Raw genomic sequence first — 16,409 nt, 5'->3', positions numbered from 1 at the left:
TAGCAACAAAGCAATGTTACATAATGGTGATCACTAAGAAGCTTTCCCTTGGCTCGATAGATGGATCATGTCATCAGTGAATTGCTAGTAGTCAAACAGTTACACAGTGTATATCTCATGCGAACTGTGTGATTTAGTTAGTTAGGGGTAGATTTAAAGAGAATTGCTTCATCATTTTGCCAGTGGGAAGAGTTTCTTAAGTAAACAGGAGAGATTTAAAATCTGTTTCCTTGGTTGTAACACTAATTGTGGAGTTTCCTTCTGTAAAGTGGTATGATATGCTGTGTTTTTTTAACAGCTGAGCTGCTGGTACTGTATGTTTTTATCTTCTCTTGCACACAGCCACTGTATCTGCGCACACACTGCAGCACTGTGGAGGTGTGTGTTTGTGTATGTGTGAGTATGGAACAGGTTTTTTTTTTTTCCCCGTGTGCCTGAGTGATGGTGCGATGATGGTGACTCATCGCTGATTTGTGTGTATATGAGAGTGAGAGAGAAAAAGAGAAGGAGAGACTAGCCAGAAGTATACATATAATGAGCCATAACGAAGGTTTTTGGTTCACAGAAAGTACTGCAGTCCTGTACTGAGAAGCGAATTTCTCAGATGTCAACAGATTTTTCCGAAACTTGTATGGATTTCAGATTTCAGGCGTGAGCATAGCATCAGTCTTGATAAATGACTTCAGATACCATACGTGCCTTCAGACGCTGTAAATAGAAAAGGAATACAGTACTAACAAGTGTTTTTGTTTGAGATCGAACACAAAAATTCTCTTGTTGTGTTGTTGTGTTGACCTTGTGATTTGTCTGTTTTCCAGCAACTAAACCTTTCTTAGCCAGGTCCACTTCCAGCAGAGACAAGGACATGACGTTCACTGTAAGTTCACAAGCAAAATCTCTGCTCTGCTTCTCACTTTATTATGAGATGTTCAAAAATGTAGTGGTCCACCACCCGGTCCTGAAAACTGACATATTATTGTACTGTTTTTTCTTGCAAAATGTCAGTCTGATACGGTGCAGCACACACTAAGCGCTGTTATTCAGATATGATTTATACCAGTTTTATGCTGATAGGGAAACTCTAAACCATGGTTTAGACAAATAAATTATAGGTCCAACAGTTCAGAATTAATTTGTCTTTCCAAAGAAAATGAGTCAGCTGCTCTTTTGACAGTCAATTCATGGTTTAGGTCATTTTTAAAGCAATAATGCCAGATAATTAATGACTCCATGTTCTGAAATGTTAGAATATTTTGGGTTTCTTGGTCTTACAATACACTCATTTAGATTTTATGGAGTTTTTGACATTTAAAAACTTAACTTGTGCTGTAGGATACTGTGATGGGCATTTTTTTTCTCAGTTTTGGGATGTTTTATAGACCAAAAAAATAATTAATCAAGGAAAAAATTGGAAGATCAGTTGATACTGAAAACATCCATTAGTTGCAGCCCTAATGTGAATGCTGTGATTGATTTCCTGTCATGTTCGTGGAAGGAAAAAAGGCTTCAACTAACAATTATTTTTATTATCACAAAATCCACTCAACAGTTTCTTGATTAATCTTTGTTTAGGAAATGTCAGAAAGCACAGACAAATGCCCATTTCCTAAATCCAAAAGTAAGATGTCCAAATTTCTTGTAGTTTACAAATTATTTTTCTGTTGATCAATCGATTGATTGAGCCACTAATTGTACTTACAATATGTTTGCATCCAAGGAGGTGGTGTTTTTGTTTGTACATCAGACACACAGTAAATGCAGGGGACTGTTTAATGCAAAGAGACCAGGTGCTGCTGAAAAGGCTGAAATCAAATGAATGCATAAATTTCTTGGCTGACCTCAGCACAGCACGGAGCAGAGCTGCACATGATGAATCGCAGCTGGTGACTGCTGCAGTGAAGTTAAAGTGAAGAGGACAAGAGAAATCAAAGAATCACTGGCTGCTTTTTTTTTTTTTTAAATTTCCATCAGTCAATATTCTAATCAGTGCTGTGTTAATAAATGTGACCGGAGCTGTTGATAGCAGGAGTTGCCTAAAGGCACACATCTGTGATAACAGCCAGTGCTTCCTGACACAAAACACACCGGGTTTATAATGAAAAGATGAAAAAAAAAGTATTTTTTTAAACTTGAAATTCAACTCTTTAAACCTAACCAATAATTTATAGAGTCAAAATGTGTTGTTCTACTTTTCAATATTCAAGATTCAAGAGGTTTATTGTCATATGTACCAAAAACCAGACCAAACCAAAACCCCAACAGGTATAAAAAACTAAACCAATTCTACACAAATAAGCAGACTTGAACTGACAGCAGCAGTGGCCGTAAAGTGCACTGTACATTTGTAAAACTGGTTTGGATAAAATCACTATGGCAGTGACAAAGTGACTACAGTAGTAATTGTAAAGTGCACACTGAATTGAGATAAACAGTTTGTGCAAAGAGGTCAGTAAAAATGTCCAGTTCAGTGTGATTTTGAAGATTGTGCAGCTAATGTAAAACTTAACCAGTAAATGTCATTTTGTCTTGGTGCCACTTTATAAAGTTGTACTTTATGTCTGTTTTGTTGACCTATACTAAGTAAGGACAGCTTCCGGGTTGCCCGTTTGTGAGATGCTCCTTTTGCTCTCCTAATTCTCTCTGTAATAAAACATTTTTTGTCTTTTTATGTAGCTTTTTAAATAATGGTGACAGTTAATTAAGTCAGAAACACCAGATGCATCTTCATTATTGACTAACAGTTAGAACTACAGATGAGAAGCTTACTGGAAGGTGAGCAAGTAAATGACTCATTAAATCTGGATTAAAATCTGGATTAACTGATTATTGTGGTCACTCGAGGCCAACAGAGACAAGTTACCAACACAACAGTGATGTTTCATCACCCCATGAAGCTGAACAATAAACAGTAACTTGTTTACACAGCAATTAGGATTAACACTCACAGTCTTGTTTCTGGTTCAGTTTTTGGTTTCACCTCCTACCTGCTTTATGCTCCGGTATGTTCACCAGCTAGTTGCTCACTCTTGCTATGTGCTGTTCCACTGTTGGTATTACTACCGTGCTGTGCTTCTCTTGTGTGGTGTATTTTGTGCTACTGAAAACATGCGCAGTCAGAGCAGTTGCAGAATCTCTCATTTATTTGCCTCAGTGTTACAAGTTGACATGTGAAGCTTTGCTTTAGTCATCTTCTGGTCATTAGCAGCTCAGTCATCATCAGGCGTTTGCAGCCATGTTTTTGGCCAACTGTCTGATTACTACAGTCCAACTCCTGTCTTTTTTTTCCCCCCTTCTTCTTTCTGTTTTGAAGGTTTGTCAGAGCGACAGGAACCAAAGCAGGGAGAGAGATCACAAGGGGACCAAAAGCAAAGACAGAGAACGAAGCAGAGACAGGGAGCTCCCTTCAACTGTGAGCCAGACGGCAGCACGAGACAGAGCCATCCAACAGAAGAGGAGAGAGATAGATGAGGTGGGGGAGTGTCATAACACACAAACACATCCAGGGAGAGGGGATAGTTATAGACAGATAGAGGAAGAGAAGAGATAAGAGAAGCTGGGATTAGAGAAAGGATGACACTGAGAAGATCTTAGAAAGCGCTCGGAGACATGAGACAAGGGAAAGAGATTTGTTTGCTGTAGTATAAACATTAATTTTGAAATGCTGAGCCTGAGGCAACAGGAGTGTCACTGGCTTCACTTTGCCAAGCCTGACAAAGAGGGTCTTTTTCGCCGTTTGACATGATTGATAGCGGTATTCTTCTGTTTTTATTTTCTCTAATTGATTGGAAACATAAAGCGAGACTGGCTCACCTGTATCACAAGAGACTCCGACACGTGCTTTAATGCTGCCTTCAATGTGACAGACATCACATGAGGCTCTGCTCGTCGACTGTGTGTTTGTGTGAGAGAGTGTGTGTGTGTCTCCACTCACTTTGCGGAAAACATGGCCTCTCGCTTTTCATATCTCCATGGTTGCAGGATTATAGAGGCACTGCAAGGGGAAAAAAAAAACAGTCTGGCAACAGGTAGCTGATGCAAAAATGTCTACAAAACTCTACGCACACAACACTTGTGAACTGTTTGCATGCAAGTGTTTCCGTGGTTTGTTAATCCATTCAGTGGTAATCGGAAATGCATGACAAGACTTCTCGCCTAATTCATTTGTTCTGCTCCTCTGTTCCCTCCAACGCTCCCACTTACTCTTCTGTCTGATTTCCTGCTCCCTCTCATACTTCGTCCTTTCCCTCTCGGAGCGTTTGCCCTAAAACCACAGTTGTGTCTGTCTTTCAGGTGTACTATCAGGAATGTGAAATGTTTGGCCTCGTAGTGAAGATGCTGATTGCGAAGGATCCTTCCCTGGAGCACGCCATCCAGTCCTCGCTGCAGGAGAACCTCAGGGACATTGGCAAACGCTGTGTAGAGGCCATGGAGAAATTCATCGACGACTACGACTCCAGGGAGCTGTCGCATTAATCAGGCGCACGGTCCCGCCTGTCTTCTAAGCATTTTTTTTTCACTTCTTGGTTAGACTTTGATTGAACCTTGCTTTTGTGTTTTCCCTCGTTGTGATAATCTTGTATATTCATGCCTGCTGCCTGGACCAAATCTTCTCTGTGCTCAGGCTAATGCTGAACACTGAGCATCACTGGTGAAGAATGAAAAGGAAATTTTGAATATTTTATATTGTTTCTAATTTTTAAAAAGATGTGATGACAACAAAAATGAATACACTGGTTGTATTGCTTTAAATGTTCTTATGAAGACCTCCGAAATGTATAGTATTTTGATGTTTGCAATAATTAAACATTGTTTACAACACCATGTGGTTCACAGTGTTTTCCAGCTTTTCAGATGAACTCAAATCATTCCAGATAATATGTTAAAGGGTCAGTGGGTGACTGGGCCACTTAATGTTGTTTACGTATTTGAACAGTGGGAAAGAGTGGGATGTATGTGAAAAACCAAAACACTGAGAGTTGATGTGATTATCTTGAAACAACAGTGCATGTCAGAGTCTGCGATATGCTACATGGTAGATGGCCTCTCGTCGTTGATCAGTTGGATGTGGGAGAAATGTCAGGTGTAAAGACTGGAAGCATGAAAAGGGCTAAATCATTATCACCAGATAATTACGTTGGAGCATCCGTGGCAAGGCTTAAGGTGTCCCTGATCAGCAGTGGTGTATTCCTACTGACAGGGGTCTGAAGAGGGTCAAACCACAAACCAAAAACAGGGTGTTGGGAATGTGCTTGAACAAAGTCTGATTCATTCCAGTTAGAACCTTAAGGATCTGCTGCTCAGGTTCTGGTGCTGAATACCACAGAGCACCGTTGGGGTCACCCCCTGGTTAGTCCAGTTTACTCATGAGATTTTCATAATCACCCCGTGGAACCAACTGTATAATTTATTCCGTGGCTCGAAAAGCAGTTTTGTAAAGCCTGCAAAAGTAACACCAGTCATCATCCAGCTGCTTTTAGGGAAATATGTTCATTGTTTCTGTAGCTTGGGCCACAACAGGTACCAAACGTTGGGAAATCTTCTGCTGCTTCTATTTTAAGCTGTTTGTCCAGTTTGAGTGTGGAGTACAGTTTAGATTATAAAAATAACAGTGTTTATGTTAAAAAAATTATCAGATGATACAAATGTCTTCCTTTTATTGATGTACTGATCCTGGAAAAAGTCCAGTAATGTCAGGTTCAAGTCTAATAACATGAAAGTGCTGTAGCCCAAATCCATGTGCATCACGACAAAATGTAATCTATTAGTCACAGTGTGCCAATACATCATGAAAGGCAAAGTGCGACTTTACAAAGCGACTGACAAACATCACAAAAAGAAAGCATGTTTTTTTTTTTTTAAAGATTTAATTACATAATATATTTTGATCATTAGCATGGCTGTAGGGATGGTTATGTGAGTAATGTGACAATCCATCACCTTTGTCCAAACTGAAATAAGTCAACAACTTACGGCATAAAAATTTGGCACAAATATCCACCATTCTGAGAAAACGTGTCCTAACACCTGTGGTTATCCCCTTGCCATTTCTTCTAGATTTCTCTCCAGGTCAATTTGTGTTTAGTGCTTTTTTTTTATTTTCTTCTGCACCTGTGAAGAGCTCATTTACTGAATTGTGCGACACAAGACCTTCCTCATAGCACATGCCTTGTCGTGGTGTGAGAAGCACAAGTGTACTGATCAAATTAAAACCTGCACCTGCATTCCATTTAGCCGTGCCGCTTTCAGGCGCATGCTACTGTGCTGGAGGACACCTGACGGAACATTTCTGTCACCTGTGCTTTTCTTGCCGTGTGTCATCATAATCTCTTACATGCAGAGCAAATGTGACTTCTTTTGAGTTTATTTTTTCAGTCGCTCTTCCAGTGTGAACATATTTAAAAACCTTGCTTAGAAACAGCTCAGTCAGAGGTCAGGCTCAACCAACCACAGAACTGAATGCAGCTAATAGATACCACTTCCCCGTTGTTCATTGAAGTACACTTTATTTTCAGTATGAGACAACAACAACAAATCAACATGCAAGCCTCCCTATCTCTACATCATGTTATACAAATAATGATTCTTTAGTTACAAAATATATAAATATTTAAGACCATATTTACAGAACATTTACATTACTACATCCATTATTAAAGTTTATTACTATATATACATTTAGCAGGTATTATTCTTTAATATTGTTATAATTATTATTTGCATTATTATTATTATTGTCAGCATTATCATTATTATTATTTTTATTATTATTATTCTTAATCATCTATAGGTAACTCTCAAAAAACAAAGCATGTTGCAGAAGAGAAAACGGGACCATACCTGACGTTACTGTGCCTGAATGGTCAAGGAGCAGAGGCTGTCCGGCGCTCTGTCCTTGGTAAAGCATGGAGAGCTGGCTATGTAGAGCACAAGGTTCAACAGACTATTTGTACAAGGTGATAACAGGGCTAGCGAGCCAACACTATATTCCAGCAGCATTTGGATTCCACTGAGGTAAACAATGACATAGCTTGGAATCTAGCACGTAGCTTTCACTATCCCAACACAATTTCTGGTTTGTCCACATAGAATAAGTTAACTGCCCAGGGCTTGGATCACTGAGCTGCGACGTGAACAGTCAGATCACTGCAGTTTGACCAGTTTTTACTTTCCTTCTCAAACTGTAAAGGAATTGTTCGATCCCTCCGTAACATGGATACACGCACAGACACGCACATACGTCATGTTATTTACCTTGACCACAGTATATTTAGCAGTCAAATTCATCAGTGCTTCCTATTACCATCAGCGGAGTTGATCTCCATCACTGTAAACATTCCTGTTGTGTAAGCCAGCTGAGCTTCCTCTTATGATTAGATCATTCTGTGTAGGTGTACACAAACACTACCCGGTGGAGAGTTGTGTAAGCTCACAAGCACAAAAAATAGGCAGTTTTTTTTTTTTTCTTTTCAACCCCACCACGCACACACACACAAACACACACACATGCACAAACTCTCTTTTCACTCTTGCACTCATCTGTCTCACTCTCACCTTCCCACTCCTTCTGTTCCTCCTCTCTGCTGCTTTAACCGTCTCCTTACCTTTCTCTCTCATCTCTTTCACTCTCCTGCTCATCCCTCCCCATCTCCTTGCTCTATATCTAGGAAATTATGCAGTTTTTGCTCTTCCTCCTCTGGCGGGTGTGCAGCTGGCCATGAATCGGTCCGTGCAGAGGTCCATGATGGCCGCCCATCCCAGAGGGGCTGTAGCGATGACGTAGCTCCTCGTTGTTGATGTAGCACAGCTGCACAGGCCGAGGGATCGGTTCACCCAGAAAATAACCCTCATCTCCCTCAGATTCGGAAGAGGAGGAGCAGCTGGAGCACCAGGGGTCCGCAGCCTCCATGTATCCGTCGCCCCAGCATGGCCCACCCAGTCCCACAGGCTGCCAGCCAGCATTCTGCAAGGTAAGATCAGAAGTGGTGCGGGGGCAGGGCCTATGGGGCTGTTGCCTGCATCCGCCCGGCTCCAAACCGAATAACTCCCGAGCAGCATGACCGGAAGGGAAGCGATCGTAATCCTCCTGAACGCGGCGGTAGGGTAGCTCCACCATTTGAGTGGGCCGATCTGCCACCAGGTGCAAGGCGTTGTCGGAGCGAGAACGGCGAGAGCGTTTGTGGTGGCGGCCACTGCGGTGCTGCCCACTACCGTTGTTCCCACGATGGTGTTTGCGGCGTCTTGGTTGCGGCTGCTGCTGTTGCTGCTGCTGGGACACAGATTCCTGCGCACTTATACGTCGGCGGGGCATTCTGTCGCTCATGGGAGCCATCCGCAGGTTTCCGCTGCTGCCCATCACCCCGACACGACCTTTGCCATCGAAGCCTAGTGGCTGAGGGCCATCCCAGTACTGCAGTGGGTACCCGACTCTCAGTGGAGCGTACATGTTGTTGTTGTTGTAGGGGCGAGAGGAGGACAGCGACTCTGTGCTGTGGAACTGGACTGAGGAGCTGAGGGTGCCCATGTTGCTCTTTTCAGACACATTTACGCCTGAGTCCTTACTCAGGTCAGGCATGGAGAACCTTGACAGATGCTCCTGACGCTTGCTGACTCCATCCAAAGAGTTACCTGCTAAAAACCATAAATAAAATATCAAGTTTTAATATAATTTACCTTCATATCATGTTATATCACATGGTATTATGTATACTACTGTACCTGTAGCATTGGACATAGTAAGGGAGTCCATTGATCCTCGAGGGGTCTGCTCAAGAGGAGTGAGGGGCTCATTGAAGCTCATGGCATTGATAGGGTTCCTCCTGGTAAGTGGGGGCCTGCCGTCTCTCTGGAATCCATGCAGACTGATGCTCCTCTTGTCAGAGAACCCCTGGTTCTGGCTAGACATCTCATTGAAGCTCATCTGGGTGCGCAGCTTGTTGGGTCTGAACTCATCCTGGCTGTGCTGAATCCAGTTTTCATTAAAGGAGTGGCCTCTCATGGCAGACATAGGGGTCCTCTTGGCATTACCTTGTTCCTTCCCCCAGGAATCAGGCCTCTTTCCTTGGTTGGCAGGAGTCTGGGCTGGTGGATGAGCATTTGCGTTTGGATTGTAGCCCTGTCTGGCATTACACTGGCCCAGCAGATGAATAGGTGTAGGGGAGGGGGAGGGATCCCGCTGGGGGCCCTCATAGGAAGCAGGGATGAAGGGGTCATCCCGGCTCATCCACACCTGGTTAAGGCTTGGGGCACGACTTGGAGTGCGGCTAGGCGTGCGGTTAGGTGTCCTGCTTGGAGTCTGGCTAGATGAGAGGCTTAAACGGTCCATCTGAACAGACAGGGGATCGATTTCAGCAGACAGACGGTCAGGCATTGGTGGAGGAGCTGACTGGCGGGTCTCGGAACTCCGACGCTCCTGCTCAGCATTCCTGCGCTCCTTTTTCCCAACCTTGGTGCTGTGGCGAGACTCACGGGAACGAGCACTTTGGAAGGCAGAGTCTGAGGAGTCAGACTCTTCTGGATCCTGCTGGTTCAAATAAAGCAGATTTTTACAATTATTTAACAGTGAAAAGGTAAAAATATTGAATAATCCATAAACACACACCTAAATGCATATATCTATTTTTTTCCCCCCATTTTTTATTTTTTATTTTTTAGTTCCCTTACCTGTCCGGCACTGCAGGATCGTGAGCAGAAGATCTGCCCCTGCTTTGGCAGGAAGGGGCGGCCCAGCAGAGAGCGCTTGCAACGGGCACAGCAAAAACATTCCTCAGTTGCGTGCCAGTGCTGCCCATCATATGTCATCTGGCCTTGGTCAATACCTTTGGTTTAGATGGGAGACAATACATTTTACCATATAACAACAAAAATTAGGGTTTTAGAAAACACACAGGAGTTGCACTGTATACAATTACAGGGGGTTGTTACTCTTACGCTATTAAACAGTCATGGAGTATTAAAATCTTGTACAAACAGAGTCCTTTTTCTTCTGCATTCAAACATTTGTGATTCTGTGCCTTTACATGATCACTGGAGTTGTAAGGTAGCACGAATATATTTCACCAGCCCTGCTCCCCCGCTAGAGGAAGTAATCATCTTTCACAGCTCCCATCTGGATACAACATGGAAGCAGCCTCTGAAACACACTCTTTCACTGTTACTGGAGCTTGTGATGATAATAACCATCCACATCTCGCTGCACTGGATCCGCCTCTCCACAGCTGTGGCACACAAGCCTCACAGAGCTGATAACACCCACACTTACAATAAATGGCTGTTAGAGGTTCTCGATGATGCTAGTGTAAGGAAAAATGTCTGTGTTTCAGGAACAGTTCATATATGTTGCAGGACTTTAGGCAACAATAAAAAAATATGCAGGAAACATGTACCTATGTGTTCTCCACACGCATCACAGTATTCTGCATAAAGAGACTCAAAGCAGTTGCAGCAGTGTGGCCGTCCATCCTTCATTATGTAGCGCTGCCCACCGAGGGTGGTCTCACATTCATAGCAGCAGAAGTGCTTCATGTGCCAGTGTCTGCCCTCGGCCTCGGTGCATTCATCAGCAAAGATGATCTGCATGATTCAGACATTACAGTTATCAACACATTAATTGGCTTGAATTGAATGACATTCATAAGGGGATATTTAAAAAAAAAAAAGATGCTTTTAAACTTGTACAAGTGGTTGCAACATTGACTTTTTTTCAGACTCTTTATTTTGAAGATTTTTTCACACGCAGATCTGACACAACAATGTCATCTAGCTATTTAGTCCGCATAACTGATTTAACAGTGAAGATGTCAACTAAGCTAACAATACAAGGACTTTAATTACCCTCCCACCCCCACTCAAGCAACATTGACTTTTAATGTTGCTGAAGAAAGAGAATTTTGAGTAGTGTATAAGTTTGGGGTCATTTTGGTCTCCATTCTTCGGTCATTAGTGATTTTCATAATATTTTTGTTACCATTGACACAACCGATATTTAACTTTGACCCATTAAATTCAACAACTTGCAGCCCTTTGACACATGTAATACATGATATTATGATATACACTTTCCCAGTATGATCGAACTGGAATAATTAGAAACCAGTTATTATTAGAGGCTTGAAGAGGTAAAACTACAGTGTTTCACTAAAATAAAACTGGTGTTAAAGCTGTCTGTCTTTTAATGGTCTTTTTTCTACTTGTTTTTTCTGTTAATCATTTTATGACACCTAAAATTTGTAAAATAGCTCCTGTTTTTTCATACATAATTAAGAAAAAACATATCAGGTTTCAAATTAAATAGCACTGATAATCTAGATGTCCTTTGTTGCTGTTTTTATTTCTTACATTCACATTGGATGCATACTTACACCATACTTATACTGAATTCAAATAGATCCACAATTATTGTTATCATCAAGAAAGGTCTCTTTCTAACTTTTAATTTCACCACATTGCTTTAATTTTGGTGTTTTTTTAAAAAAATTAGCCTGTGATATTGGGTTTATGTCTATGCGCTAATGAAAATGAACCTTTTTTATCAAATAAAAGCACTGGACCGCAATATTTCTCCATACTTTAGGTAAACAGATTTTCTGAACTTTAATAGTAATTATTACTGTTATCTCAGGCCTGCTTTCAACAAATTACAATTTGAAAACAAGCAGGCTTTCAGCGACATGGCAGGAATACTGAGACTGAGACCAGTTTCAACTTCATCCAAGTCTGTGAGTTCTAAAGCACAGAGCCCCTTCCAACCCTGAAGGGCTCCAAGCCAGAAAGTCGCACCTCATCACAGGCACAGCAGCGGGGTTTCAGCCTCTCGGCATGGTGCCGGCCACAGAAGATCTTGCCATCCTGGTGGAAGTATATGAGATCCACCAACAGCTCCTCACATGTGCTGCAGACAAAGCAATGAGGGTGCCAGCATTTTCCATGACCTGCCCTCGCAGCAAAAACTACAATGTCCCCTCCGTTTATTTGACCACCACACTGTGGGAGAGGAAAGGAAAAAAGAAAAAGAAGAGCAGAGGAATCAAATAGAGATGGGAGAAAAGGCAGGAAAAAGACAGATACAAATTGTAAGACATGGAGAGGAAAGGCGAGAAGATGGCCCTTATGAAAACTGAAGTGTTTCTGTAAAGAACCCCTTCACTTGTTTGGTTTGTCTTTGATATTCGTAAAAAGTAAGGCTCTAGATCAAAACGAGGAGCTGTTAGCTGTTACCTTATCACAGATGGCCCCATTGATGGTGAGAGGGAAAGGACGGACGTTTCCTCTGCCCAGGTTGTCCTTCTTCCGTTGGTTGCTAAAGAGCTTAAGCTCTCGTTTCTCTTCCTCGTCCAGCGCATTACAATAACGCACCTGAAACAAAGATGCTCATCATCAGGGATCATCACAACAACTGGAATACTTCCTGACAACCAGAAATCAAAAATATTCATATACATATTCATATACAAATGTGCTGTGCTGTTGAGAATATTTTACCTCATTGTCATGTGGTGGCAACTGGTGAAGCAGCTGTTTGATGCGATATTTCTCTCCAGGGCTGTTAATATAGGGAACCTTCTCTTCCGGTAAGGAGTTATAATATTGATGCACCTGGAAGAAAATCAAACATGTGGTTCTGATGCTGCCTTAGAGTATTCAAACCAATGTCAAACCTGCATAAATGCACTGACAGATTTTTATCACCATATTATATGATACATGAGTCTTCGCTAACCACAAGACAAATATGCTCCAATATGTTTGTTGCAAATCTTGCGAGCCACCTGTTTGGTGCTGGGCAGGTAGTGTTGAGCAGGTTGTTACTGAAAACAGCTGCCTGCTGCTGCTGGAATCGACGCTGATGAGAGTGAACCAAAACAGTGAAGCTGCTGGACTGAGAAAGAACCGAGAGCTGGCGGGAAGTGCAGAGTGATAACTCTCTGTGGGTTTGGCAGTGCGCTGGTATTCAAAGAAAGTGCATCAGCCCTTGAAATTGTAATTTGGGTCAGAATAACCTGAGTGTACTGCAAAATTTCTTATAGATTGCATCAGATAAGATGGACATGAGTAGGTGTTGATGTAGAATTGCATGAGCTGTTACTGTCAGCTATGTGAGCTCGCTCTGCAAGAGAAAAAGCCTTTCCTTGGTTGTGTCAGGATGGTACCTGGTGAACATCTCACTTTGTTTTCCATTTAAAATGATAAACTGAAGTAAATTAAAGGGGTTCTGGGTGCCCCAGGAGCTCAACTGGGTAAGATGGCAAACCCATATACAGGGGCTATAGTCCCTGACGCAGTGGTTCGATTGCCGCCCAAGGCCATTTGCTGCAGGTCTTTGCCCATTCTTCTCCCCTTTCCTGTCTCTCTCCACTGACCTGCTAATAAAGGCAAAAAGCCTGTAAAAGAAAATATATATTTTTTTCTAAATTAAAAAAAAAATTAAAGGGGTTCTCATAACATTTCAGACATAAATGCCAGGTTTGCATTCTGGAATATTTTGAGAGCACTTGTGATAGACTAGTTAGCTTTGTCTTAATTACCAACCGCAACACGTATCTAGTTTAGAATTCTATTTATAATGTTCATGATGACAGTATCAGTGCAATAAAAGCTTAGATGGGAACACCAGTGCACATGTAATACCTTCCACAAAGAAGTGGTCATGTGATCCATTAATATAAAGACATCAATTACAGCAGCATGAGATATAATGTCAATCGGACTTAGACAGTGGTATATGAGTCATTATGTGTCAATTAAGTTGAGTTAAAGGTTGGCTAGTTTACATAATCTACCTTATTTCATTAATTTCCGGTAACAAACCCATCCAAATGAAGCTGAAATGACTTTCAAATGAATTCATCACGGTCTTCATGCCAATAGAATTAGTTTTTGTCTTTCCTTCTATCATCACTGCCCTTGGAAGTCAGTGTCTGGAATTAAAAGTGTGCGGCACAATGAGCTCTGTGCTGCTGCTGCTGCTGCAGACACAACCTTGAACAGCATCAGGTACTTTACATTTTCAACAGCTAATATTCAGATTGCTTAAAGGAAATCTCCTACACTTGCACTGCAATTGGAATTCATGATGCAGTAGCACTTGGTGTCCACGGCCTAAACCTCGTTTGGATTTATATGTTGGGTGAAACAGAGAAAACCTTGATTGGCATTTGAGAAGTAAACACTCAAACGGATGGAAGCCAATCTCATCAGTCTTGTCTCTGATTTTCAGCCTTTGACACAAAGTGGTCTAGTTTTCAGCGCAGTGTAAAGATCTATTTTGCTCAAGTTTCGCTGATTCTATTTACATAATCAGTGGGGTGGAGAGCCAGAGAGAGAGAAAATGCATTTCTGAGTGCTGCCCCTCTCACACCCACTTATTTTATTCTACGCTGTGCAGGGTGACATTGACCGTGTCGAGGTCACTTAAGGTAAGTAGCTCTTCTCCAAAATCTGCCCCCTCAGATGAGTTTGTAAGCATTAAAGGACAGTTCCAAACGGAAGGTAATTATTAACTATCATAGAAGAGAACCATCCAGTGTTCACGTCTGTATTTTGTTTTGTAGATTTTATTCAGAAAATAACTATTAATTAAAACCAGTTACTGAAGGAATGCCGCTTCAATTTATATCAATCACCTTTTTGATTAATCTATTCATTACTTAATGGCTGCAGTGTTTGGAGTCTTTATCTTGTCAATTTCTTTACTCTGAAGCTTTTAAACAACTTCATTAGCAACCAGAGCATATCATTGTTGACAATATCAAATGATAAAGATGCCAAATATCCCTTTATGTGTTGCATTGCTGCTGACAAGTTGGTCAGAAATGACCAGTGTGTGGACAGTTGGGAACATTTTGTCAGAAATTGGGAGATAGATCATTGCAACAAGCCAATTCTGACACAACTGGACCTTATTGAGTCAATGCAGTCAAAACTGGGGATCTCGAAGTCTGACAGCTCGATGAACTACACTACATGAAATGATCTTTTTTTTTTTAGAATTCAAGTTTCTTTAATAACATTGTACAGAGAAAAACTAGAAGTGACAGGCTTAAAAATCATTACATTCAAGTGCATTACAAAAGAAACAGGCAGCTACAATTGCCGGCACCTCCTGTTGGATGACAGAGGCTGCAGCCTCTTTCAGCATCCTGTCAAGATGGCTGACTTGAGAAAATGACTGTTATCAGCCCATCCTGTCATCTGTTAACAGAGCCCTAGGAGGCCTGTTGCATTAGAGTGCTTCTCTTACTAAATAAAGACAGAAGTGTTTATACCCAATATAGTTGAACACAACCGTGTTTATCTTGTGTCAGAGCTGACAAAAACAACACGCTATAAAAATAAGAAAGAGGAAATATCTTCCTCTAGATTTGCATAACTGATTACATTAGCTTGGCCATGCATGCAATTAAAAGGCATTTAAACTGCAAATGAGTCCAGACAGGGAATTGTGAAACCTGCACACATACACACATTGCCACACATTGTCAATTAGATTCATCCAAACATTCACTGACTCAAATTACTTCCATTCCCGTGGGTCTAAATTTGCACAGACACACTCAAATACAGGACAAAGTGAGGCTTAGTGTAACAAAAGCATCATTAAATGGAAAATGACAACATGAAGTATCACTATATTTTATTCCTACAAATAAATAATCATGTAGCTGATGGTGATCGGGGGAGCTGCTTTTTGTCTGAGTGTGAAATCATATAAATATAACCCTGTACATAAAGACATACATACAAAACTTTTATTTATTTATTTTAACCTGTGTAACAGAGCGATTCAGACGTTTTATCAATTTATTCACATCTGTTCTTCAGACCGTGCAATCAGTGTGTGGTTTCTTTTCGTGATTTTAGCTGTCATTCTGTCTTGCTTTGGTTCCTACACAGTGGCAGCTTTACAACTGACACATGAAAAATGTCCTTACAAATGATCTTCCGTGAAATGTCTGACATGAGAAGTCTCAGATTTCTTTGTCATCCCTGCCCTTCCCTGCTCCTCACTCAGACCTGAACAAACTGAACCACCATGAAGGGAGATTTTAAACAGTGATGATCCATTGTCTTGCTTTTTAGATCTGCGAATTTTCTGTCTCTGGATTATTAGGAAAATGTCACAGATATTTTATTATCCGAATAATTAAACTCTTCTGACCGATTTGGTCCAATTTGACATGGTCTGGCTGTGCCAGACAAAAACAAACAATAGGTAATGAAGCATTTAGGAGTGTTGGGAAATGGGTATCAAGTGTAAATTGAAAATCTGTGACTGTGTGTACCTGCTCAGGACTGAGGCCAGGAGGAACCCAAGCATATTCCTCCAGTGCACAGCCAGAGTCATCATCAGAGGTGGAGTTCCTCTGGAAGTCGTACATCAGCTTGGTGATGGTCTTCTCCATCTCCAGAGACAT

At 41.5% G+C, this 16,409-nt stretch overlaps 3 protein-coding genes across 3 annotated transcripts in view; 1 reads left to right on the top strand and 2 right to left on the bottom strand.

Moving 5' to 3' along the window:
* The window catches only part of LOC103362961 (periphilin-1-like), a 9,192-nt gene extending 4,374 nt beyond the window's left edge, over positions 1-4,818 (top strand). The window contains exons 5-7 of the mRNA XM_008289511.1: positions 819-877; positions 3,311-3,469; positions 4,291-4,818. Of these exons, the coding sequence (XP_008287733.1) occupies positions 819-877; positions 3,311-3,469; positions 4,291-4,473 (401 nt within the window). The 3' untranslated portion in view covers positions 4,474-4,818. The remainder of the gene's footprint in view (positions 1-818; positions 878-3,310; positions 3,470-4,290) is intronic.
* Positions 1-9,037, bottom strand: part of LOC103362959 (receptor-type tyrosine-protein phosphatase V-like) — a 22,537-nt gene extending 13,500 nt beyond the window's left edge. Inside the window, exon 1 of the mRNA XM_008289509.1 lies at positions 9,025-9,037. The gene's annotated coding sequence lies outside the window, so the exon portion shown is untranslated. The remainder of the gene's footprint in view (positions 1-9,024) is intronic.
* On the bottom strand, positions 7,661-16,409 carry LOC103362962 (prickle-like protein 2). The gene is made up of 9 exons (XM_008289512.1): positions 16,278-16,409; positions 12,478-12,591; positions 12,214-12,351; positions 11,776-11,979; positions 10,383-10,569; positions 9,661-9,815; positions 8,716-9,517; positions 8,276-8,625; positions 7,661-8,197 (listed from the first exon to the last, which is right to left on the bottom strand). The coding sequence occupies exons 1-9, from the start codon at positions 16,407-16,409 to the stop codon at positions 7,661-7,663; spliced, it is 2,619 nt and encodes an 872-aa protein (XP_008287734.1).

This window comes from Stegastes partitus, unplaced genomic scaffold (assembly GCF_000690725.1).
Source record: "Stegastes partitus isolate 25-593 unplaced genomic scaffold, Stegastes_partitus-1.0.2 Scaffold620, whole genome shotgun sequence".
Classification (NCBI taxonomy): domain Eukaryota; kingdom Metazoa; phylum Chordata; class Actinopteri; family Pomacentridae; genus Stegastes; species Stegastes partitus.
The sequence above is the reverse complement of the archived record's forward strand: the minus strand, read 5'-3'. Positions and strand labels throughout refer to the sequence as shown.

What these genes read in the sequence shown, in the direction of transcription:
- LOC103362962 (XM_008289512.1), bottom strand. Translation starts at nt 16,409, where the DNA reads ATGTCTCTGGAGATGGAGAAGACCATCACCAAGCTGATGTACGACTTC. An exon ending in ATGGGGCCATCTGTGATAAG is followed by an intron (nt 11,980 to 12,213) that starts GTAACAGCTAAC and finishes CCTCTCCCACAG; the next exon opens with TGTGGTGGTCAAATAAACGG. An exon ending in GTATAAGTGCGCAGGAATCT is followed by an intron (nt 8,198 to 8,275) that starts GTGTCCCAGCAG and finishes GGTAGTGGGCAG; the next exon opens with CACCGCAGTGGCCGCCACCA.